The sequence below is a fragment of the Camelus dromedarius genome, chromosome 5, assembly GCF_036321535.1.
Source record: "Camelus dromedarius isolate mCamDro1 chromosome 5, mCamDro1.pat, whole genome shotgun sequence".
In the NCBI taxonomy this organism is placed as follows: Eukaryota; Metazoa; Chordata; class Mammalia; order Artiodactyla; family Camelidae; genus Camelus; species Camelus dromedarius.
Window position 1 is genome coordinate 5551732 of NC_087440.1, and position 26760 is coordinate 5578491.

General features: G+C 43.5%; 1 protein-coding gene across 6 annotated transcripts in view; it reads right to left on the bottom strand.

The window, feature by feature from the left end:
* TLN2 (talin 2) overlaps positions 1–26760 on the bottom strand; it is a 395887-nt gene that overhangs the window by 162986 nt on the left and 206141 nt on the right. For all 6 annotated transcript variants that reach the window (XM_064485544.1, XM_064485540.1, XM_064485542.1 and 3 more), the window contains 6 exons: positions 9339–9510; positions 7526–7623; positions 5914–6043; positions 4969–5121; positions 3079–3221; positions 1390–1517 (listed from right to left, as the gene is read on the bottom strand). In XM_064485544.1, coding sequence (XP_064341614.1) covers positions 1390–1517; positions 3079–3221; positions 4969–5121; positions 5914–6043; positions 7526–7623; positions 9339–9474 — 788 coding nt within the window. In that variant the 5' untranslated portion in view covers positions 9475–9510. The remainder of the gene's footprint in view (positions 1–1389; positions 1518–3078; positions 3222–4968; positions 5122–5913; positions 6044–7525; positions 7624–9338; positions 9511–26760) is intronic.

Here is a 26760-nt window from a genome sequence, read left to right on the forward strand (position 1 = left end):
GGAAGCCAGACCGACTGGGTGGAAGTCCCAGAGGAACACTTGGCCACATGACTGGTTTGGAGAATACGGAACAAAGTGAATGACAGGACCTGCTCAGGGCCATTCTCAGACTCAAGGTCACTGCACAGAACACTGTAGGATAGAGCATCACTGTGGAAAAGCTTCCTGGAATTCATTAACCCAAGGGTAGAATTTTTTAAAGTAACAACTCAGTTTAGAGCCAACAGCATGTTGGCCAGGCATTCTCTGCCGCCAGGAGAGAAGTCAGATTCCCTTTTTACCTAGGGCATATGTTGGTCCCAGTTACCTGCCACCAAAGTGACAGTGGGCTCAAGGGCCAAATAAGCATTTATGTTATCCTCTCCTCTCAACACACTCGGACACATACAATGGATAACCTACTCAGTGCATCCCGTGTTGACATAACCTACAGAAAAGCTGGCGCCCACCCACCCCCAGGCGGCATGCGTGTCAGGTCCGCCCTTGCAAAGCCTCCACAAGCTGCCTTCTAGGGGAGCAGGATACTGATCTGGTTAAGACTCTCTGCAGTGATTTTTGCGGCTCAGTCGAATGTTCCATATGACTTAAGAGGAAGCTGAAGAGGGAAAAGGTGGGGAAAAACATAAAGGAAAAAAATGTTATCAGAGGAAGAAAAATACAAAATCCTTGGAGAAGCCCAGATCAAAACAGAGGGGAAGATGACCTCAGACAAATAGCAGCCTGTGGGTGGCTGGGCTCGTCTGCTGGGCATTTCTAGGAAACCCAACCCTCAGGCCCACGTTCGGTGGGGCCATGAAGAATCGGGAGTACTGAATCTGCAAGTACTGAGCCAGAAAAAAATCACTCTCATCATTTTATAAAACAGAACCAGTGACCAGATGGGTGGAAAGAGTACAGTCAGTTTTAATGCATACATCACACTGTCAGAGCAATGAAGATTTCAGAAGATTGTAACAAAGAATGTGAAGCTCTCTTTCATACTCTTTTTCTAATACTGGAGTCCTGAAAAGAAATTAAAGATGACAAAATTTGGCCTGGTATAAAGAAGGGATGTTCTAATGGACAGAGGCTTCAGAAGACGGAGGAAGTAAGTTTCTCAGCTCCAGAGACAGCCTGGACAACAGCAGGGAGAGCCGCTGCAGACCCTGTGGTTTAGAGGAAACCACATGCAGCCCGAACGTGGAGCAGGTCGTCTTCACGGCCACCCCAACTCTGAATTTCCAGCCCCTCGCTTTCCCCAAGGTCCACAAAATTCATCATATACTCAACTGAGTAAGAGCTCACAATCTCACGACTGATTGAGCCTAGTGTGTGTACTCTGCATAGCTAGCTCAAAAATAAACAGTGAAAAGGAGAGAAGAGAAAAAAGAAAAACAAAAGGTCACTTACTCTAAGAATCCAGGCTTGTGTTTATGCTCCACATGAGGTCCAAATTGTATCTGGGCTTGAAATCCACCAAACTCACAAGCTTTCTCAAAGGAGACAGGGTGGGAGCCGTTCAGGATATCGTCTCGAGCCTGCAACACAAGAGGAAGTAAAAAGCATCAGGGGCTTGTGGGGGAACGACACCTTCTCTCCATTGCCATGTTCCTGCGTCCAAGTGTACGTACCCTGTACCCTCTCCGTGGAACGAGGGGAAACATGCCAGCCAACCCAGAGTGGTACATTCAGGACAGCAGAGCAGAATTAAGGCAAAGGGAAAACAAGTCCTTGCCCAAAACTGCCTACAGATAAAAGGCAATTCCAGCAACATCCAGTATATTAAAACTAAAGCTGGAGTATAACCTAGGGAGGTAGACGTGATCATGAAAATTACAGAGGCAAAGGGAAAGCCTTGTAAAATGACCAGAGTCATACAGGGAGAAACCGAAATAACAATGTATTTTTCATGTTCCTAAGTGATAAAGCTAACAGACAAATTATCTAGAGGTAAAATCAACCCAATCCCATCCCAAGATACAGAGAAAGAACAGACAAGAACTCAGTAAGGCAGACATTTAGGGAAAATGATAAGCAAACGCGCAGTCCTGGAATCCAGAACCCACTGTATCTGACGTCATTCTCCCATGTCCAGACCCTTTTTATTTCTTTTCTTTCCCTTTTCCTTTCTCTAGTTAAATGGCCCCAGAGCACTCTCCAATGGACACTCTAACCTATGGCTTGAGCCTTCAACCAACAGGCATTTTCCTGTTTCCCTGATAGCTCCCTCCCTCCAGCCTTCCAGCCTCTTTCCTCCCACCCTGTCCCTCCTTCCATCCACTAACTCAGGGGTCAGCAAACTTTTCCTGTAAAAGGCCAGAGAGTGAGCAAATTAGACCTTGCAGGCCCTGTGGACTCAGTCACAACTACTGAACTCTGCCACTGGAACATGAGAGCTGCCACAGACAGTAAGTAGACAATTATGTGATACATAAGGGGATTTACCAACATGTAACATGTAAACCAATGAGCTGTGTCCCAATAAAACTTTATTTACAAACACAGGTGACACCATGGGTGCACTTTGCTGACTTCTGCATGATTTCTATGAGCAGACAAGTAGATACACGAAAGGCAAAGAGGATGAGGAAGAATAAAAAAAGCAAGAAAAGGAGAAAGATGGATGTTTTCCTTCAGCCAAAAGAAACCTTGGGGACCAACCAGGGCAAAGCCCACCTCTTACATATTAGGTCATTGCAACTCAGATAAGTTAAATGACTTGTCTGAGTTTAAACAATTCGTTAATGGTAAAGACATAAAAGGCTATTGGGAGAATATCTTTTAGTTAATGAGAAGTACTATTTTCTGACCAATATTCCCTTGTACTCTAACATGAGAGCTAAGAAAGCTGTAGGGCTGCAAAGCCAGGCTGAGCGAGACGGTTCCGGCCACCAGGACCCCAGCTGGGAGGCCAACCAAAGGCCATCCCCTGGATGGCCGGCAGCTCCCGGTGGATGTCAACCTGCACCACCACCAAACGCGGAAACTGCATGCCCCAGACACGGGCGGAGGCCGGGCCGAGCTCCTGCCGGCCACAAGCCACAGCTGGAGCTTCTAGGAACCTCACCGCCCTCAGCGTCGGAGCACGGAATACGGTACCTGGACATAGAGCAAGTTCAGCTGCACGGGGTCTCTTGAGTCCACGTTCTGATCAGAGTAAAAGAACTTCCGTCTCAGCAGCAACGTCTCATTTTCATCCACTCCTTGTTCTCTGAACGTTCGGCTGTGATCCAGCCAATTTACTGCAACACAAGGCGACATATGAAAGAATTGCGTCTAATTTTCCTCTTAGTTCAAGGGGGTTAACCAAAACAGGGGTGCTCTACAGATGCAGGCTTCTAGAATGCTGATACTTAGTTACAGTTACTTCTTACATCAGATGTGAGCACGTGTACCCTGTGACACAGCAAAAGGAAAATGAGAGAGAAGTTTGTAGCCATTCCTAAGTTAGTAAAGCCCCGCAATGAATTGATAATATGCCCCTTCCTTCTGGCGGGCGGGGAATAAGGAAATCACCAAGACAACCACGTTAGCATGATCCTTTAAGTCAAGAGTGATCTTCAGTCTGATCAGGCGAAATAATTTATAAACTCTGAGCATAATGAGTTACTACCTCTAACCTTAATGAGGAAAAGAGGAGGAAAATGAAAATAATTAGGGTGAGGGGAGGGCAGGACTAAGGAGTGGGGGCGGCAGAATCCCGCCCATGGCCCAGCTTGACTCTCACTCAGAAAACACTTGCCTGGTGCTCAGGAGCACAGGAATAGTTCATTCCTCTACACACCCCACAGCTCTCATTCCTACACTCTTCCCTGGGCTTCACACACACACTGTGAGGAAGTATTTCTTGCAAGCCTCCGCGGATTGTAAGTAACTTTAGCACAGGGGATGTGTTGGATTGATCTCATCTCCCACAATACCTCGGAGAGTGTCATGCATGATCTAAAAATCCTGAGGATTTGTCTACTAAGGTCTCATCTGGAAAGAAGCAACTGGAAATCAAATCAGGCAAAAAAAAAAAAAAAAAAAAAAGACAGAGAGAGAGACAGAGAGTCGGAGGAAATGAAATCCCCAATGAAGATCAATAAACATTATGATAATGATGACATCTTCCCGATGCAGCAGCAAGAGCAAGAACAATGAAAGAAATTAAGAGGCGGGGAAGGTCTGAGTGAAACGTGCATGAAGTAAGATCCTCTGGGGAGGGGAGGGGGCGTGGTCAGGCAGCCAGGTGCACGCAGCACAGGTTATGGGGACACATAGGGTGGACATACTGGCTTTTCTATATATTAACTCTGTGGCTGTAGAAACGGACTTCCCTATGGTAGAATTATATTACCATTTTGCAACCCCTAAGGAAATAATGAACCTAGACCATTTGTCATCAACTGCTCTTAATATCACAAAAAAAGGAGACAACCAAATTCAACTTTCTAATGGAAGTACTCAGGAGTCTCTAAACACACACACACACAAATCTGATCAAGCCCCCAGATCTCAGGAATGATGAGGACAGATGAACAGATGAACATGTCAGACAACACTGCAAATATGCAATCAACAAACTCCAGGGTGTAGGAAATTCTACACTAATAACAATCTGGTTTCTCCCCTGCAAAAATTGCAAGGAAAAAATATAAGAGATGGAGGGAAAGCTTTGAGACCAAAAAAGTTAAGCAATCTTTATTATTCAACTTTATTTGGACCTCAGTTCAAACAAACTGTTACCAAAAAATTTTAGAAGGCAATGGAGAAAACACGAACACGCTGTGTGTACTTGGTATTAAGAGATTACTTTATAGATACGACATGGTATTATTGTCACTTTTTTCCCCTTAAGAGTCTTTATCTTTTAGTGACACAGGCTAAAATGTTTCTAAATGAAATAAAACAAACAAAATCCCTGCCCTGGGTCACAGAGATGCTGGGAGGGGAGTGAGGCTTGGCAGAACCACGCGCCTGCAGCGCCCGCCCTCCTCCGACACTCACGGTCATCATCCGTGTGAAGCTTGGCCTTCAACTTCTCCATCTTCCTCTCGTCTCGTAACAGCGTCCTGTCTTTTTTTAGCGTACCCGTCCCCTCTTCTTTCTTTTCTTCGATGGTTTCTTGGATTAAAGAGTATTCTTCATAGTTTGTTATTCCTAAAAATATCAATTGGTTATAATGATCAGTGATTACAATGTTATCAACCCCTCCGTCCTGGGGCCTCCAATACTCCAAGGAGTCCCTGGGGGCAATGGAGATGAAAAGGCTTTGCCAAGGTCAGGGTCAGGGTCACTCATGGAGCACACATCAAGTAACTGGCCAGAAAGGCTCATCTTCAGCAGATTAAGTCACATTCACAATGTCATGTTCAAGTTTTTTGACTAATTTTTGAGAATTAGGAACAAAGTAGAGGTTATACAAAGGAAGACAAGACAATGTCAAGCAAGAAGTATCTGAGGGAACTGGGCTTCCTTTGCATGACAGGCAGAGCTGCTTTCTTCAGATATTCAAAGGGCTTCATGTAGAAAGAAGACGGACTTGTTCCCTGAGGAGACCAACAGAAGTTAGGACAAAAAAGGTGTCTAATAATTGTATACACCATCTCCATGGGTATTCAAGGAGATCCTGGACGTCAGAATCACAGCCATGGGTGGGAGACTGACTTATATGACATCAAAAACATTACTGTCAATTTCAAAATTCCTTTTGACTTTTAAAGGGAAATAAAAGCTCTCACTTGTGACTCAGTGAGAAGTTCAAGTGTTTACAATACCAGTTGGTGAATCTGCATATCAGGAGAATGAACATACTCTCTTGGGATTGGACAAAATTCAAGGTGTAAGGATATATTCAAAATTGTCTAGACACTGACAGGGGGCGGAAAAAAAAAAAAGGCATGTTATTGAAAAACAAAACAAAAGCCAGAACCTAGGCACGTGAATGCTCACCTATCCTGCTGCAGATTGTAACCAGGAGTTCCCCCACAGTCTTGGAGTCGTCCACCATCACTGTTTTCACAGATCCATCCAGCATGCGGATTTTCTGAGGTCTCTGTTTCTTTTTATATTCCAAAATATCCTAGAGCAAAATCATACAGACATTTCACACTGCGTGTGAAACTAGACAACAAACTTGGATACTTTTCTTCAAAAAATGAATTTTCCCTAGCATCTTCTGATTTCCTCCTAAGTTTTGCCACTAATACAGAATCTCCAGTGCTAAACTGCTTTCCTAAAGATGTCTTTAAAATCTGATAGTGAAATTGCACCCAAAAAAGCCCGACTTACAGCTCACAGTTACTGAAAAGTAACCTCTGTAAAGTGAAAGTAGCCTATATCCTAAAAGGCTGTGAATGATCTGCTCTAACGAGAATTAGCTGAGGGAAAGTCCTGCTTGTCTTTAAAGAGACTGTAGTGTGCTTCTCCAATGATTCCTTACACAGTTATAAGCAATTTTTAATATGTATATGCCATGAAAGACACAAGTAACATCCCTGTAATTCTTCACAGTAGTGGTGTATCACAGTAGAAGTGGTTTTCACCATAATGACAAGACCAAACAGGGGTAATAAGCTTGAGAGTTATTACCAAATAGAGACTCCCCCTTTTACTATACTTCTTTCTTTTGGGGGTGGAGGTAATTAAATTTATTTATTTATTTTAATAGAGGCACTGGGGATTGAACCCAGGACCTCATGCACACTAAGCACGCACTCTACCACCGAGCTATCCCCTCCGCACTACTTCTTAAAAACAGAATTATGGAAGGAAAAATTAATTGGCACCCCATACTTCACTCTCACTTATGGAATATGACCAATCTGATACGTCTATTTCATATACCAAAACCACAGTACATCTCAGAGGTTAAGCTGAACAGAGTATTTAAAACTTTTTTCTAAAATTGAAGTGTAACTGATTGACAATATTGTGTAAACATTTCAGGTGTACAGAGAAGCGACTCAGTTATATACATATTTTTCAGATGATTTTCCATTAGAGGTTATTATAAGTTATTGAATCTAGTTACCTGTGAACTCTTTTTTACTCATTACTTTTTCCCACTTCCTTAACACAATCTTTTTTTTGTTTTATTGTTACTGACGTTATTAAACTTACATCAAATACAAACTTTCTTGTATAAAAGCAAAACACTGATTAATATTTAACCTCTGACTACCTTTAGGATTATATTTTTGGCCCCTCTCTAGTGTATCCTTACTTTTTATCACCAGTCACCAGGACACTTTCAACATACTTAGAGGAAGATGCTGTATTTCATAATGACCAAGTCCAACAACGGCATGTAGAAATAGCTTAAAATCATAACCTCATGCTGCTTTAATTACCGTGTGGAGTTTCAGGAATTTGGACCATTGATATTTTCTATCACTAACCTGGACTGCTCTTACAAGTACATTACATCAAAGCTATTAATAAGATGCCCCTGAATCAAAATAGATTGCTGAGTTTCTCCTTTTCTTTGAAGCATAATCATATTGGCTTCTACGGAAGGCCTAGGGACAAGGGGATGAAAAAAAAAAAAAGATCAACAGCATACCCCATTTCGCAACATGTAGTAATCCAGTGTTCTGCCCGCTTCCAGCCAAATTCCTTTCCTGGGGTCTTCATCCGAGAGAAACAGCCCATAGTCAGAAGCTGGAAGATCAATAGAAGGAAAAATAAAAAACAAAGTGAGGATGAAGCTGTCACTGACTTCTGGGGCCCCAAGTCCGCTGACCTGGCAAGGGGGCTCTCCTTCACCAGAGACACATTTTGTTTTGACACCACAGGCGGCCCCTGGGACTACAGCAGAGGAGGAGGAGGAAGTGCCAAGCTGCAGAAGCAACATCCACATACAAACTTCATATTTCTTAAACCATGGGGCAGGAGTTGTGTCCACAATGCAGGGAAACACCAAGGTCAAAGCAGTCCAAACTGGGCTTTGTCTCCTGTCACTTGCTACAAAACCCAGGTCAAGAAGTCACGAAGAATGACAAGGTAGCTGTGGAAGTAATTGTTTAAGCCCAAGGCCACTTAGGCCAAGAGGGGCTGATGGAGACTTTTTTTTTTTTTTTTTTGCATTTCTTGGGGTTTTTTTTAATTGAAATACAGTCAATTAAGACCTGATACTTGGAATAATCCTCCGTCCTCCCAACACGGCATTACAAAACAAAAGGACGCGTTCCCTTTGAGATGAAGCCTCCGCTCTCCAAACCACCAAATTACGAGTAAAGAGGGAGAGTTAAAAACTCTGTGCTCTTCATAAAAATCCCTTAATCTGACCCAGGAAGTACAAGAAGGCGGAGGCAGGAGGAAAGCAGTCCCAAGACCTCACTCTTCCTAAACGGGATCCAAGGAAACCTCAGAGACCCAGATGAGGACCAGAGCTCTGTTTCTTAGAACAACAACTTCAACGTCCATAAAGGTTTGTACCTTCACAAGAACTATACAGCGATCCAATCCAAACTTCTAAAAATCTGGGACAAAACCAATCAAAACACCAGATATGATTAGATCACCAGATCTTGGAGTAAGGTTGGGGATGTGGGCAAACTATTTTTATTTTGGGGTAATCTAGAAATAACAGGGTTTGGAATAACATAGATACTGCTTTTTGGAGCAAAAGTTTAGCAGTTTTGTGAGTAACAGATCTTTTCAAGAAGACCCATACCAAGTAATAACTATTGTTGAATGTTTGATTTTTATGCTTCCCATTTTTAAGGGAAATTTTATTCCATTGTCACACTACAGGTTTATTAGTTTAGGAGTAATCCCAATTTCTTAAGCGTCAGTCAAATACTAAATAAAGAAAGGATATGTGGAGAAAAGACAAAGGGAAACAGAAAATAAAACTGACAGTGACCACTGATGATAGTGGTCAGTGGTTTAACCAAACATTTATCACTATTTTTTTTTAAAGATTTAAGATAAAGATTAGAAGCCCCAGCAAAGTACTTGAAATATAAGGCTTGCCCTGGCTCCTGTGGCAGGTTCCATCTTCTTCAGGCTGCTGGCAGTGGAAAGTTTTCAAGCATGTGAAACAGGGCTCAGGATATACAAAAGCAGTAATTGTTAGAGTAGCTTCATCTGTACCGTATTGGGCTTTGTATCAAAAAGTGACTTGTAAACGGCAGAGCATACTGCTGACATATGGAGGGGTCATGACGGTGATGATGGCTCAGTGGTAGTTGTGGTCACTGTCATCACAAGCCTCACACAGGAAGCACGTAATGTCCAGGATAAGAAGACATTTCACTTGACCCATACACACAAATGGGCTTGTGTACCACTCAGAACCTCTGTTCCCTTAGCTACTAAAGGGAAAACACACAGACACATTTCAAGGAGTCAGCAAATGACCCATGGCCTACCTTGGCCAGTTTGTGCCTCGGGTACCCGTTCCCGAATGACTCGACACGCATCGTACACGGCTGTAGACGGTTCAAACTGCATGGTCTTCACCACATTGCAGTGGCGGACACAAATCTTTAAGGACAGGGCCACCATTTTCCCAGATGAAGTGATGACTCTCACTGAAAACGTCTGGAAAACACAAAGGGACAGATCCTGATACTCACAAATGTCTCATAGGAAAAAGTTAGACTCTGAATCAGCTTTAAAAATTGAAAGAGAATAAAACGGCAATTAAAAAGAAAGCTTTGGATAAAAATATAAATTGAAAAATAGCTTTTGAAAAGTTTAGAAGAGGACAGTAGCACATGGTATCGGAATCAACAGTACCACAGGGGGGCAGGTAGAGCCCCTTGGGAGGAGGGAACCGTGGGAGTTCGCCAAGGCTCATTTGTCAAGACTGCTCCCTACTTGAGGCTTCCTCGGGGGGGCGGAACATCCTAGGTGAGTGCCATCCAGCTGAGCAGCACAGTGCCTTGGGTGCCCACGGCCGTCTCCTGAAGCTGCCCCATCAGCACCCTCAGCTCCTAGGGACAGGGAAGAAGCACCTGTGCTCTGGGGTGCTTTTCATGGCAAAACTCCACCACATCTTTTACCAGAAGACCTGGCATGTCGGTCCAGCCCCATCCAGGAGGCTGTCAATTTCAGCACAGCACTTTGGCAACTCTGCTTCCATTTCCCCGCAATAAAAGAGCTGCCAAGTATCTGCCCTGCATAATTCATAGAAGAACTGAATCCTGAGGGGACGTCAATGCCAGGCCAATGCACAGCCATCACTAATGAGGCCAGAGAAGCCGATTTTAAACACCTGGTGTGCCAGGCAGCTACACACTCTTCAGGGGACTCAAAGCAAAGAAAATGCCAATTTAACTGTTTTTTCATTCAGACAAACCCCTGGGATATTCTGCTTCTCATCCAGTTCAATGGCTGTAAAAAGGTGCTTAGGCTAGGTTTGAATTATTTCATAAATGCTTTCTTTTTAAATTTTAAATCCAACAATTTAATGCATTTTCTGAGTTGGTGGCTTCTGGGTTATTTCAACCACCTGTTCTATTCTTTGGCTAGACACTTACCCCCGAACCCAGGCCAGCCTCTATCAGTGCATGCCTTGGGCACAAGAGGGAGGCACCTTCCCTGCCCCTGAGGAACCAACACTGACTTACCCAGCTCACTGTCATCCTGGCCACCAAATTAAGGCACTTCACAGTTAGTAGCTGTTAGAGTCCTAGAGCTGCATGGATAACATAAATCCATAGGAATTTCAAGCTCACATTTCTTTCTTGTCTTTTATCAGAGAATCTACAGGTACTAAACCAGGACCACAGTTCCCTCTACCCCTCTTTCCCACTTGAGAATGCACGGGCTAAGAGGCAATGAGGTGGCCACAGGCAGACAGGACAATAGGCAGACCAGGTCCAGCCCAGGGGTGGGTGCCTTCAGACCATCACCTCTCAGCATGCTCCACTGACTGCTGGCTTCCTAACATCAAGCCACTGTGGTGACTTGGATACAGAGGACAGGTTTACACAGATGCTCTGGTATCCATGGGCAGGGTGTACACACTCTCGTGAAGCGACCATTTAGGCCGTCCAACTGTAAAGTCATTCTGACCTCTGCTTATATTCTGCCTGAATTCTGCCTGTGAAAACACGAAAATAGTTCCTATTTGAGACATGTCAAGATATACTTCTCAACAAACAACAGCAGTATTCACTGGGAATCTGCCCTAACCCGAATTAACTCACTACAGCCTAGGCAGTGGTCACGTGGCTGACAGGCAGAGTCTGTTCAAAATATCCGAACATTTTCCATCTACAATATTGAAGCCTTGTAAAGTCATATATACAGGCATCCCTCGGAGATGCTGGGAGTTTGGTTCCAGATTACCACAATAAAGCAAATATCAAAACTAAGCGAATCACACAAGTTTTTTGGTTTCCCAGTACATATAAAAGTTATGTTTACACTATGTTGTGGTCTATTAAATGTGCAGTATCATTCTATCTAAAAATATAAATGTATATATTTTATTTAAAAAACACTTTATTGCTTAAAAAAAAAAGAGAGCTAGTCATCCTGTGAGACCTCAGCAAGTTGTAAACTTCTTGCTAGTGAAGGATCATGTTGATGGCTACTGACTGATCAGGGTAGCAGTTGTTAAAGGTTGGGGTGGCCTGGCTTGGGGTGGCTTAAAATATGACAGCAATGAAGTTTGCTGCATTGATCGACTCTTCCTTTCATAAAGGACTTCTCTATTAGCACTTGCAATTTCCTTCAAGAATTTTCCTTTGCACTGACAACTTGGCTAACTGGTACCAAAGGCCCAGCTTTCGACTTGTCTGGGCTTTTGACCTGCCTCCCTCACTGAGCTTAATCATTTCTAGCCTTTGATTTAAAATGAGAGACGTGTGACTCTTCCACTCACTTGACCATTTAGAGGGTTATTAACTGGCCTAATTTCAATATTGTTGTGCTTCAGGGAATAAGAAAGCCTGAGCAGAGTCAGCAAGATTGGGAAACGGCCAGTCAATGGAGAAGTCAGAACACACATGTTTATCAACTAAGTTTCCCATCTTATACATGGGCATGGTTCATTGGCTCCCCAAAACAATTAGAATAGTAACATCGTAGATCATTGAGCACAGGTCACCATAAATATAATAACGAAAAAATTTGAAATATTGTAAGAACCACCAAAACAGGACACAGAGACACGAAGTGAGCAAATGTGCTGACACTGACAGACCTACTGGACTCAGGGTTGCCACAAACCTTCAGATTATAAAAAACACAGTATCTGCAGAGCATAAAAAAATGAAGTATGACTAAAGGCTCTACCTAACTCTTTTTACAGGCATGTTTATATAACCAACCAATGCTCCAATTTGAGGAAATCTAATTTGAACTGTACAATATCCATATGATCCAGCAATCACACTCCTGGGCATATATCCACAAAATATGTAATTCAGAAAGATACATGCACCCCATGTTCACAGCAGCACTATTTACAATAGCCAAGACATGGAAGCAACCTAAATGTCCAATGACAGATGACTAGATAAAGAAGTTGTGGTATATTTATACAATGGAATACAACTCAGCCATAAAAAAAGAATAAAATAATGTCATTTGCAGCAACATGGATGGATCTGGAGATTGTCATTCTAAGTGAAATAAGCCAGAAAGAGAAAGAGAAATACCATCTAAAAAAAAAAAAAAGACATAAATGAACTTATCTACAAAACAGAAACAGACTCACAGACACAGAAAACAAACTTGTGGTTATCAGGGGTAAAGGGAGTGGAGACAGATACATTGGGAGTTCAAGATTTACAGATACTAACTGCTATATATAAAATAAACAAGTTTATACTGTATAGCACAGGGAACCATATTCAATATCTTATAGTAACCTATAATGAAAAAGAATATGAAAAGAAAAAAAAAACTGCATGGTATCACTTATGTGTGGAATGTAAAAAATAATGCAAATGAATGTATATGCAAAACAGTATCAGACTCACAGATAAAGAAAAGAAACCTGTGACTACCAAAGGGGAGAAGGAAGGGAGAGGAAAAAATTAGGGGAATGGGACTAACAGATACAAGCTACTATATATAAAATAGATAAGCAATAAGGACATACTGTATATCACAGGGAATTATAGCTACTATCTTGTAAAAACCTATAATGGAGTATCATGTGCAAAAACACTGAATCACTATGCTTTACACCTGAAACTAATGTGACATTGTCAATCAACTATACTTCAATAAAAATAAAAACATACTCCAGAAATAGACACATTTGCTGTGATGGAGATCACTCCGTGGGTTCGTATTTCCCCTCGGGCTGGTGACAACTGTGGGGTTTCATGAACCAGAGACCCATGAGCACAGCTGGTGGTACAGTCCCGGGAGGGCCATGGAACTGGGTGGCGTCACGGACGCCGTTTACACCATGCACCAGAGAGGGTGGGACGGTTCATACCTTCCATTCCCTGGGAACAGGAGGCAGCACAGTATAGGGGTCCCTGAATGTAGCATCCCTTCCCAGGCTAATAACTGGGCTTTCTGAAGAGCAAATGAATGGTGCCTGGAGCCAAGCAGAAAGACTCAATCATAGGGAAAGAGCCATGACATGAACAGAATTTGACAGCAAGACAGTCAACAAGGGAGCTCAGAAGGAAGAAGACACACAGGGGAGCGAGGAGAAAGGGGCACAGGGAGGAACAGGGCGCCTGCAGAACAGAGCCTGGGGCTCGGGAGCAGAATCAACAAGGAACACGGGAGAGAAGCCCGAAAGTTGGGCAGCAGAAGGGAAGAAGAAAAGCAGAAAGAGTAGGACAGTGAAGGAACACCTCTATTCAAAACAATTGGAAAAGCCATTGACTGAGTTGGGGAAAGCGGCTGGAGGCACAGGTTTGGGGTGAAAAGTCGCTGATGAGTTTCTTTGAGATGCCTTCAGTGAGAGGTGGAGCAGAGTCAAATACAACACTGGAGATACAATGCGGGGGGTCATCATACGCAAATCCCTGGGACTAGAAAGATCATTTAGGGAGCGAGCAAGAGAAGAAACCTGAGGTCGGGGTCGTGGAACATTGTTCTAAAATCAGTACAAGAAGGAACCTGCAGGGAGGTCTGGTGGTAGGGGAGGGAGGAGAATGGAGAGAGGGTGGGGCTGGAGGCAAGCACATCAAGCAGGAGGGAGAGATCCACTGAGCTAAATGCTACTCACAGTTCAGCGGAGCTGGGGACTCAGGACAAGTGAACCTGGCAGCAGAGATAAGAGGAGACTAGAGGGGGACAAAGCTGGAGCTGCAGGGTCATGGGACAGGGGAGGAGAGGATGCTGGCACAGCGAGCTCAGAGGCCTGCTGGAGGGGGCGGAGGAATAGGCACTAGCTCTGATTTATGCTCTGAAGGCTTTTTATCCAGAAGCAGGTCACCATGTGGTTGCTGCAAACTCCCTACATACACAGTATCTACACAGACGTGGTTTCCTCCTTATGACAGTCCTAGGAGCAGTTCCCAGGTAGCTAAGTGGCCCTCCTGGAGGCAGGTGTCCCACCGCACACGCTGCTGCCGGGTGTGCATGAGAGGGGAGAGGGAGAGTGGACAAGTGTTCGTTCAAGCAAAGGGCGGGAGTCTGTGATCCAGGTTCAACCCCAGGTCTGTCAACGCCTTGGACCTTCTCCCTCTGCTTTCCAAGGAGCAGGAAGAGACCAGCTCCTATGAAAGGAGGCTCCCGGCAGAGCCCAGGTGCTTGGCCAAGTCTTCCCCTTGTCTCCACACCCTGACATCTCACAAAGGAGACCATGGAATGGAGGCCACTACCCTGAGCTCAGGGCAGACGTTCAACAGAACAAGGGACACACTACGTGGTTCATGTTCAAGTTCCCTACCGTCTCAGAACTACTGCAAAAAGCATCGTTATCACTTCATGGGAACATATGACTTAAAGGACAAAAAAACCCAATCATTCACTCTGAAAGATCTCTGCAGAGGGGCTGAAGACCAAAAGGATCCAATTTCTTCTTCTTACCCTTGGCTTACCCTTTTTATGACTCAGTGTTCCAAAGCACAAAGCATCAAACAAGACCGACAATTTCCTTCAGAGGAATGTTTTTAAAATTGCAAATTATGTACCTAAAAATGTTTTATAAACCACAAAATTACATATAAAGTCAAGGTACTTTTATTGCTCTCTTGCAACCAGATCCCCTGCAAAGGAAAACCTCATTGAGGTCTGACACCAGAGTGCGGGGGGATTTACTCACCGTCCCACTGGGAGCAAGGCAATGAGCTGTTTCTACCTCTACTCTTAACACAGAGACGTGCAGAATGGACACTTGTTGGAATAAAGTGTCCCGACTTATGGCAAAAAGAAAGCAGGATTAAAACACAGAACAACCTAGAGATGGCAGCGAAAGATGGGTATGCATTCAACACTCATGAGAAGTCTCACTAGAGATCCACGCAAGACCTGAGCCAACCACATAGTCGGGACAACACTCAGTGGTGAAATGTGACACACCCTCTCCATCGGGATGGTCTTTGGGCAGCGCAGTGCTGAACCTGACTCCAGCAGACCCTCTTCTCTGCTCCTCTGTATCCTCAAACCTCCTGCTAACTCATGCCCCTCCAGCTGGGAACCTGGGACAACTGACCAGGTTTCCTCTTCTGGTTTGGCTGTAGGAAGGTTAGAGCCCAGTGGGTGTAGCGCTGGCTGCAATATTGTTACAGTCTAACCTGCCTCTATTTTCTGATCCAATCCTTGTTCTTTTGCCCCAGTCTGAATGTATGCTATTTAGTTGGAACTTAAGTCCCTGTTGTTTTTTTGCTAAGAGACAGGGTATAAAGTCATAAAACAACCATTACTTTTCTTTTTTTTTTAATTGACATATTATCAGTTACAAAGTGTCAATTTCTGGTGTACAGCATAATGTTTCAGTCATACATACACAAACATATAACTGTTTTCATATTCTTTATCCTTACAGGTTACTGCAAGAATTAGTTTTCATAACCTCTTCTCACTCTTGACCATTTTGGCCCTGATTGTATGTGCGAAGGTCGCCTGGACCAAGACAGAAACCCTTCTGTGCCATCCATTGTGGACGATGAGCCAATGGAATCCGTGGTGAAACCCAGACATTCTTCTTTCAAAGTAAACACTCTCCAGTCCCAGGGAGCTGTAAACAGTCCAGGATGATGGCAGCAGTGCGGGCTGCCCGGGCTCACCCCAGTGCACCCTGGAACAAACAAGCCCAACTCGGCCAAGACCGCCTCCTCCCGGAAAGAAACGCCCACCATTGGTCAAGAGGGGCAACCACCCCCGGGATCTCTCCCCTGGTAAGTGAGGGCCACGAAGTATTCCAGCCTCACCCCTGCCTTACCAGCTGCCACCCTGAGCTATCTCAATCTTATAGGTAATAAACCTACCTATAAGATTGCTAGAAAATTAAATCAGTTAATACCTGTCAAAGGCACACAGAAAGTACCGAGTCAGGGTTTGTTATTATTATGTGTTAGTCGTAGGGGTCGGAGAAACACTGGCAGCCACCCACTACGCCCAGCCACCACCTAAGCTGCCAGATTCATGTCACGGTTTATTCTGCATCTGTCATACAGTGGACATTGTTTCAGGCACTAGGCGACAAAGACAGACAGGATTCCTGCCCAGATGGAGTTCACCGTCTAGTAACCCTAGCCACTACACAGTTCCTATGTTCATCCTTCTTCAAATCAGATGACATGATTTCTCTACATGCAGAACTAAGGATTAGCCGTGACACTGAGTGTGTCTGTAGAGCAGGTAACTCCCAGGACCTGGACTGTTTCTCTTGAATGTCAGGTGAATTCCCTCAACCCAGGAACCCAAAGAGGGGGAAAAAAATCACACCCTCAGGGGCAGGGCTGGCATCACAACAGGCGCCTGCTCCATGGCTTGTCAACGTCCTCTGCCCGGGAGCAACCTTGTGAGGTGCCAATGGCTCTGCACACTCGGCCATACAGCAGAGGGGTGGCACTCAGCTGGCGGGACCGCAGGACCAGGCCACCACGTCTCAATGGAGCCCTGAACCTTTAGGAGACTGAGAGTTACCACCCACTCCATCATCTGCCTCCAGCCACTGACGCCTTAGAAGACTGCTGTGCCCAACCCCTTCTTTAGGTCTGTTTCCCTCTCAGCAGGCAAAATACAGCCCTGTTTGCTAACAGCACGCATCACATGACTGAAAGTCAGCATAAAATGTGGGCCTATATAAAAGCTATCATTCAGCTGTGTTTATATCTCAGTCTCCTGTGAACAACTCTGCTCGCAAAGAAATAACCTGGAAAGAGCCTCCCCTTTTGTCCACCCCGGACCTGCTCCTCTGTAAGGGGGGAAGGGGAAAAGCTCATCTGACAAGTAAGAACCCAGGCAGCCATAGGCATCTCTTAAGATAACCATCGTATCTCCCCACTGGGCCCTCACCTCTCTTCCCAACCAGTGAGAACTCAGAGGTCAGTCTGATTGGAGAGGCTCCCCTTGTCCTCCACACCCACAGCTTGTGAGAGCCCCAGCAAACAAGCAGCTCGGAGCAAAGAGTAAGCAAACACAGCTGATGTGACTTTTCCATGTGCCCAGCAGCCCACTTAGAAACAGACCAGGATGATCATGCTGCCCTTTGCAACCAGGGTGGGGAGAACAGAAAACAAGAGGGAACACTCACGTAAGAACGTCTCTTTAGGGCTCCTGCGGGGAGCCAGAGGGAGCCAAGACTACTGTTTGACTTTGAATACTTCAACTAAAAATAATTGTCATTAAAAGGTCAGATGGTCAAGGGGCATAAGAAATCATTAACCACCTGCACAGGTGTGAACTTTGCAGACCAGGCTAAGTGGCTAGCACCCAGGGCTGCTTTGCATACCTCATAAATGTCCCCTAACCCACAGGGCTACTACTGTGTCTACACGCCTGTCCCCATGGCACCAGCAATAAGATATACATACAACACAGCATCAAGAACACATTTGCCATGAGAGGTCCATCTCCCCCACTGCCCTCGGAGAGCAAGGTCTGTATCATTATGGCCACCTTTGAACCGCAAGGCCCGAAGCACAGTGCTCACACACAGCTGACAATAAATGTTTGTGGAATTAATATGTACGCCATGGAAACACCTCAACGATTTTATTTTTCTAAATCAGTCATTAGGAATTATTCACACTAACATCATGACTAAAGGAGGAACAAAGGGCAGACAGCCAGCAGACCCGACTATTCCTACTCATCCACAACCATTTCCACTGACCGCAGAAGCTTAACGTCACGGGTCACAAGATGAAGTCCTCCAGTCTGGCAAATGAGAAACTCAAAAAAGAACAAATTCATATCGGTCAGGAACAACTGGAGGGCAGGGACCATGGGTAACGCTCACCATTAAGTACCTGCCAGAAAGATGGGCTCAGTACATATTTATTTAATGCATGGATGGAGGGGCAGGCAGCATTTCTAACTCTACCAGGAGAACTAAAGGATGCCCACCACGGGGACTAGAGTGATGGGGGAAAGCCTCTGAGACAGTTTTCCAGACTCAGATGAAAAACTATAATCTTGAGATCAACAGATCTTCTCAGGGTCACAATGGTAGCAAATGACAACCAGACCCTCCCATGCTGCCACAATGTACAGGGCTAGCTGTGCACGTGGTATGATTAGAGCCCTCCAAAGGTCCCTCCGACTCACCCTCCCATCCCCATTCGGCACCTGGCACTGGCATCTGAAATTCCATCATTAAGTGTATGGTTGGCCGTAATGATTTGTTCCCAGTTAAACTTCACTGTACAAGTAGGTATTTGCACTTATCACTGTCTTAGAAAGTTAAGTTTCAGAACCTTTCAAGCAAGTGAATTGAGAGCTGGCCTTTATAAAAGATGATTCCTAATTGCCGGGAAATTCTGAGGGGTGGGGGTAGTTTACTGGAGAGCAATCCAGAATCCGGCACTGTTGAAAAAGGGCAACAAGCAGAGAAACACAGGCAGACTTGCTAAAAGGAAGGGGCACAGACACCTAGTGTTCACAGTGTTACCATTTTGCTTAGAGCCGATTTTGAAATGCATGGGTTAAATCAGGCTCCAACTGCTTAGCTCAAGGGTCAGGGCCCCATTCACCTATTTGCCACCCCACACACACACTGTAAGTAGCTCACAGAGAAAAAAAAAATGTGACAATGAATATACATATGTTCATGTATAATTGAAAAATTGTGCTCTACACTGGAATTTGACACAACATTGTAAAATGACTATTACTCAATAAAAAAAAGGTTAAAAAAAAAGAAAACAAGCTAAGAAAAAAAAGAACTCTATTTTAACAAAACAGATGGATTTTCTTTCCTTTTTCTTTTTTTTCTTTTTTTTTAGTTTTTAAAAAATGTTTTATTGAAGTGTAGTTGATTTACAATGTCAGTTTCAGATGTACAGCAAAGCGATTCAGTTATACATATGCATACATATATACTTTCTTTTCAGATTCTTTTCCATTACATGTTATTACAAGAAACTGAATGTAGTTCCCTGTGCTATACAGTAGGTCCTTGTTCTTTAGATGGATTTTCAGTCCCTGCAAAACTCAATTATTTTCGCCTCTGTGGCATACATCTGTCTCAAATGCACCACCCTGCTTCTCTAGCTCTTCCTGGTTCCTCACCAGCATCAAGCTTTGCGTGCAGAAACTAGTCTTTCCAACCACCCCAGACGACAGACTCTCTCTCCTCTCCCAGGCTGAAGTTCTCACTGGAACCCCAGGAGACGCTGCACCTCCTGCCCATTGGCACTGGAGTCCCATGGCACTTGCATGGACATCTTTCCACTTGAAGTGCTCAACAAATTACAAAGGAAATTCGGTGTTCTTTGTTTTGCAGTCCCATTTCACAGATAAAGACCAAAGACCTTGGAAGGTAGGTGACTTCCTGGCATGTGTCTGGTATATACCACCCTTTCCCATCAGATGGCTTTCCAGCAACCTCACTGTTCAGCTGTGCTCGCCCAGACAGTGGAATAATCATCCACGACTTAGTCCTCTTGGATTTTCCCTTTCAGTCCTGCTACTTTCTTCCTCTGATGAGTTAAAGTAAGGAAGAAGGCGCCACATTTAACTCTGATTTTGAATTCTTTTATACCTGAACTCATTCAAATGATTTGCGGCTTCTTACAAAAATAGATATGATAGAGAAATAAAAGGTCAGCTCTAAGGAAAAAAAAAAAAAACCAGAAGAAAAACGAAAGTGAAGGTCAAAACCAGGAGAACCATGAATTATTTACCATTCATTTGGGTAACTGGGAATAAATTCATCCCATTATTTTTTCTGTCCCTTGGTGACAAGCCCATAACATCCCAAGAAAGCAGATTCTCTAGGCTACTGCTAATGATAATAAACACAAGCTTTGTCACTATAGGCACACACCCCCGGGGTGGGTACAGACAGCCTAGCTTTTACTTGGACGAAAAAAAAAAAAAAAAACCAGAGGGAGAGAGAACGCTTTGTTCTGCAATGATATGGGGAAAAACATACGAGTGTGTTCCTGACAAACCTGGGAGAATGTGTGAAAAGAACAGCACAAAAGTTCCCCCTGTCACCTTCCTTGTGCTTGTGCTGAATTTAATGCTAAATTAGTGTACACCGGGCTGAAGGCAAGTTGCCAAGTGCAGACTTCAGCTGTGACAGGACAGCGCAGACCGTCACGTTTGGTTTCACTCAGGAAAGTCAAGAAACCGTCCACTTCCTAGCTCCATTTTCTTTCACTGAAAGAGTTTTCACTGCTGACCTTAGACCAGGCAATCACAGGCTCCAAAACCCCAGTGCCATCCATCACTCAGAAAGGTACTAGTGCATGGTTTTGGCAAGGGTGGATTCTGAAGGAAAAAAGAGAGTATTAAAAACATATTCTTGCTATATGTCTGTGTTAATCCATTAACCATAAATCAGAAGTGCATTTCTGTTAGAGCCCAGACCTAGAAATCTGGCACTTATGTGGAGGATGGAAACAAACCAAGGAATTTGACTAAAATTTACATTTCTGGAGCTTCAAAGTCCATCGGCGCATTATCAGAGCCCCAGTCTCAGCATTTACTCATGAGATTAGATTTTCCAAAGGAGCCTCATTTTCTGTGGCTACTCATTCTAAGATCACCCTCATTTTATATCTAAAAATTGCGAAGTCTCAGTTACAATTAATATAGCCTGTGGTATCCCAAATCTCAGACTTAGCCGTCAGCAAGCCCAGCTCTCTACAAGATATATAAATCTTTGCTAGAACTTTCCCATTCTCCTGAATACTTACTTACATTTATTTTTTTAATTTCTTAAATAAAAAAATGGCAAGGAACACATAAGTGATTATGCACCTGGCAGTGGTCCTAAGCCCTTTTTCATGGGTCAACTCACTGAATCTTCAACATAACCCCATGCTAAAGAATTTGGGCTTCCCCCCAGGGAAGGCAACCAGGACACAGTGGTTACACGGCTTGACACAGGCCACTGTTCTGGGAGCTCCCCTCTGATCGTCTGCTGTTTAAAACAGAAAGAGGCATGGAAAAATAAATGCAGGGCTCATGCTAGGAGCACAGTAAAATGAGTGAGGTGGGTATTGTTTTTTATTAACAACTGAACTTTCACCAGCTGCATTATTATGTGTCATACAACAAACTACGCACTTGACTTAATGAATCAATGAGAGAAGTCCTATTCACTCCGGATAATTAGGCTTAAGAGTTTGTGTCTCCTAAGCAAAAGGAAAACACCGGTGCAAGGGGAGGTTTAAGCGCAGGTCTACCAGAACCCTGACTTCACATGCATGTCTGGTCCCATCTTGCCCAAAAATAAGCACTGCTAACACTTTCACATATCTCCTTGGCATTGTTTATGCCTAATTTTACATAGTTTTAGATGACATATTCTATATAATTCTGGATCCTGATGTTTCCCCCATTCTAATTTCACAATAATCATTTTCCACGGTGCTGCGAAGATTTTAGAAACACTGTTCTACATAGATGCGTTAAATAGATGCATAACATTGCAATGCAAGGCCATCATACGTGACTTTGCTGTATCTTTGTTTTTGTGTACATCAGCGACTCGTAAGTTTTCATGGTTATAAATAAGGCTGTGATCAGATTTTTTCCATTTACAAACTCTTGTTCCTTGTTTCAGACTTTCTTAAGCTATATTTATTTTCTTAATGAATCATCAACGGTTTTAAAGAGCAACACAGAAGATGTAATGGCAAGAAGGAAAAATGAAAGCTGAACATACAGATAACAGCAGTTTGATTTATGGGTTAGCTAAATGAATATGCATAAACAACTGGGAAAGCCAATAATCAATCTAGATTTTATAGTTCAGTCTACCCCATAGAACGATCCTGCTAGCAGGGGCTCAGGCTGCAAGGGACCATATTGAAAGACAAGTCAACAAAGGCATGAAAAGGGGGAAACACCTGGCATGGGCAATAAACCAGATTTACAGAAGAGAGGCAGAGGAAAGATGTTTAACAACAGTTTAAAATATATTGCAAACAGTGGAAATGACAGACAGACGAAAGGATTGTACTAGACTTTACTGAAGAAAATAGCATGGATGTGTATGGTAAATATCAATGCTCTGCTTTCTGTAAGCCCAAGTTTCCAGAACTGCCTAGTAGATCAAACCAGAATTACAAAAGAGATATTAACTAAATTGAAGTGCTCTGATGGAGTACCATTTTCCTACACTTAATATGATAAAGCCAAACCAAACGTCTTGCCAATTTCATCAGTGAGTTATGGATAAGATTTACATTTCCAAATGACAAAACCAAATCAAATTTAAGTCTGTGTACATAAATTTTACTTATCAAGAGCACAGGGAAGAAATAAACATGTCCCGGGGGCTATGACATGAAAGGATGACCCCTTGACAGCATGACTGAGTAGAGCATAGTATTTAAAAGTATTATTTTAAGATACTGTCATATTTATCATCTGTCTCTCTAACCTGGACTACTTCTTGGAAAACAATTTTGAGAACAAATACAAAACTTAAGCTAAAGTTGGAAAAATAACAGAAGAAATGCAGAGGTCAGTCAAGAGAGAGGGAGACAAAGATAAGTATCTCTAGAGAAATGCAGGACTGAAGAATTTCCTGACCTTGAAAGTGTGAATGACTCACCTACAGGAATTATTCTGTAATATTTTGCCACCTGTCAGTGTCTGGCTTGCAAAACTGATACACGTCTTGTCCTCAACACAACACCTCACATAATGTTATGGGTTGAATTGTGTCCCCTCTCTGACCTCTAAAATTCGTATGTTGAAGTCTTAACCCAAGAATCTTAAAGTATGCCCTTATTCGGAGATGGAGTATTTATAGAGGTAATCAAGGCAAAATGCCACTAGGGCAAACCCTAATCCAAAATCACTGGTGTCCTTATTAAAAGGGGGAAATTTAGACACAGAGACATGGATACAGGGAAAATGATGGGAAGAGACATAGGAAGACAGGCATCTAAAAGCCAAGGAGGGAGGCCTGGAACTGATTCTCCCCTCACAGTCCTTAGGAAGGACACCTTGATCTTGGACTTCCAGTCACCAGAACCACGAGACAGTCAAATTCATATTAAGCCACCTAACTGGGGGTTCTTTGTTACGGCAGCCTTAGCAAACTAATACACTGAGCCAGGCTAGTTATAGTCCCACTCGTATTTTACTTAGTACAAGTTTCCTAAACATGGGCTATTAGTATAATTTTGACATAAACTGACTGACAACACAGTCAAATATACACAGTAATCCCCGTTTTGTTTATGGACATGTAAATGCAGGTGTACATGCATCTACTAGTGAATGCAAATGCATATGTATATGGATATACTCTGCCTAAGGTCACAAGAGTAGTTGCTGGGGGCAGGACTCTAACCTGGTATATCTCCCTCCAGGATCCATGGCCTTGCTACACTACCACCCAACAAAACTAGATCGCAGTGTGGAAAGTGCTTCTCATAGTAGGATGGTATGACTGAAGACACGTAGAATTTAAGATTCTTACAAGTAAATATGGAACATTAAGCGTTTTATTGAAGTGATAAAATTCTATTTTTTGAGTTTGACTTATTTTGCCCTTATTTATGGTAGACCCTTTTTCAGGAATTTAAATAAATTCCACTACAACACAAGATCACTTTCAGTTCCTTCAATCTTGATGAAACTGAATGGCTCTCTTCCTTGTAAGATCATCTCCTCCAAAGAGACAGGAAGCTCCTCAGGGATTTTTATGCCAGGCAACTCTATAAAATATTCCTCAGCTGAGTTATTTTCATTACCTTCTGTGAAATCTCCCTCTCACATTCAACACGATTACCCTAAGTTGTAGAAATAACTGCCTAGGGCACAAGTATCTCATGGACACAGGCATCAAGACTCACATTCTGGGACTACGGTGAAAGGAACAGAGGGGGCTGGTAATGGGTCAGTTGGTAACAAGTTACCAATCACTTATCATGTACAAGATACTGTGCTGGGTGCTTTAGGGGGAAAAATGAGACAGAATAAGGCTGGACCTGCATTTAGTGGGCTTAAACACTCAAAACACACATATGACCCACACCCAGAGAGAGGACTCTCCTGAGAGGTAACCAAAGAGTCCTAGAAAAAGGAGACACTAATAACAAGGGGACAAGGTATTCCTGGGATGAAGACACGGCTTTGGGTATAGTCAGCTGGGACCATTAGGCTGAGGGTGACATACAAGCACAGCCTTAAACAAAGGACAGGGTTTGAGTAGATAAGGGAGAAGGGTGGCTTTCCAGATGGTGTCAGGAGAAGTCACCCTTCAACCTGAGGGGAAGATCTACTCTTCACTCAAGACTCAGTTTGTCACACCCCCTGCTCCTCTCTCAGAGAGTGCTCACCACCCAGGACTCAGTGCACCGTGACCCCAGGGCCTAGCACAGAGCCTGGCAGATGAGCAGGCATTCCATAAAGCCTCAACACTGAGTAACTGTTTCTCAGCCTACTTTCTACATATAATGGTGAGCACCTAGAGGGCCCACAATTATGGTCCTCAGCACTGGGCAGATTTTCAGCAACTATTTGATAAACAGGTAAATGTAGTTCTTCCATATGGTTTCCTTCCTTTTTATCACTGAGGAACAAGTATCAAGAAGAAATTACAGCTCCATTAAAAAATCAGGCGAGTTTCCAAATATCCAGAAAAAATTTTAATTAAAAAAGATACATGCTTCCCAGTGTTCACAGCAGCACTATTTACAGTAGCAAAGACATGGAAGCAACCTAAGTGTCCACTGACAGATGATTGGATAAAGAAGATGTGGTATATATGTGTGTGTACACACACACACACACACACACACACACACACACACACACACACACACAGAGAGAGAGAGAGGAATACTACTCAGCCATAAAAAAGATGCATCATGAATGGACCTAGAGATTTTCATACTAAGTAAAGTCAGGCAGAGAAAGACAAGTATCATATATCACTTATATGGGAATCTAAAAAAAAAAATGACACAAATGAACTTATTTACAAAACAGAAACAGACTCACAGATAGAAGACAAACTTATGATTTCCTGGGGGCTTCGGGAGGCGGAGGGATAAATTAGGAGTTTGGGATTATACCCCATCCACTGTCTTGACTAACAGTGAGACAAACCATGTAACGGAGAAAACAAATTTGGACTTGAAGATAGGATACATGGGTCTAAATGGCAGGATCATCACTCAGGGTCTGTGTGACCTTGTGATTCCAGAGTTACAATGCACACTGAGTGTCAGTTCACGCAAAACTCACCTAAAATAACACACAGCAAAGACCTTGTCGCTGGAAAAGCCTAACCACAGTATTAGCTGTTACTATTAATACCTAACAGGCTCTGTTTGGGTAAAAAAAAAAAGTGGAATTCTAAAAGGTATTCCTCCCCTCAAGAAAAGAAATACAAAGAGAGATAAATGACAGTTGTTTGGCTGGTGAACAGGTAGAAGGGGTAATGGACAATTACTGTTACCCCTGTGGGCTCTCACATCACTACAACTCAGTGAAGCCGGAGTTGACAAGCTTTAGCATCATTACCATCATAGCATCATATTTATGTATAGCTATTAAAAAGACCTACTATAAAACTCTCCAACTTGAAAAAAAATGAGAGATGATTATTTGTGCTACAGAAGGCATCCTGGCATAAACGTGAATTCACTGAGCAAGCCCTCTGAAAAATTCATGTTGAGCCTGATTGCTTGTCGTCAAGTCCTCAGGGGACTGCAGCACCCCCAAAGACGGTTAAGGGCTGCAGCCATAAGAGCACTCAGTCTGCTCAGTTCTTTCAGTGGATCTCAACTTTCTCAGGGTTGATTCTGATGTTAAAATTCCACAGCTCCATGTTTCAAAAAGATTTTATTTATTTCCAAAACTACATAGATCTGTAATAATCTCCTTTCCAGTTTCCATTCACTGAAGACCTATCCCTGATCTGAAGAGTATAATCACCTTCTCCACCAAGGGCTGCAGGAACCCAAGCCAAGTAAAAGAGCACAGCTTACCCTGCGCTCACCTGCCTGCCTTCAGGATTTCCGAAATGCAGAAAGCATGCTCAGGTCTTTCCAAGCAAGGAAGCAAGGCTTTGCTTCCAAGCTCCCTTCGCAGGCCTCCACCTTCCCTAAGAAAGGCGAGTAAGCAGCAACTGGGGCTGGGCTCTGGGCTGCTCTAAGGGTCTCCTTCCATTATTGTGGCTGCCAAGCCAGGAGCATGAGAGGGGCGACCGACCCAGGCAGGGCTGAAGCCAGGACTGGGAGAAAGGACACATTAGGGAAGCAAGAGAGAACAGGTCCA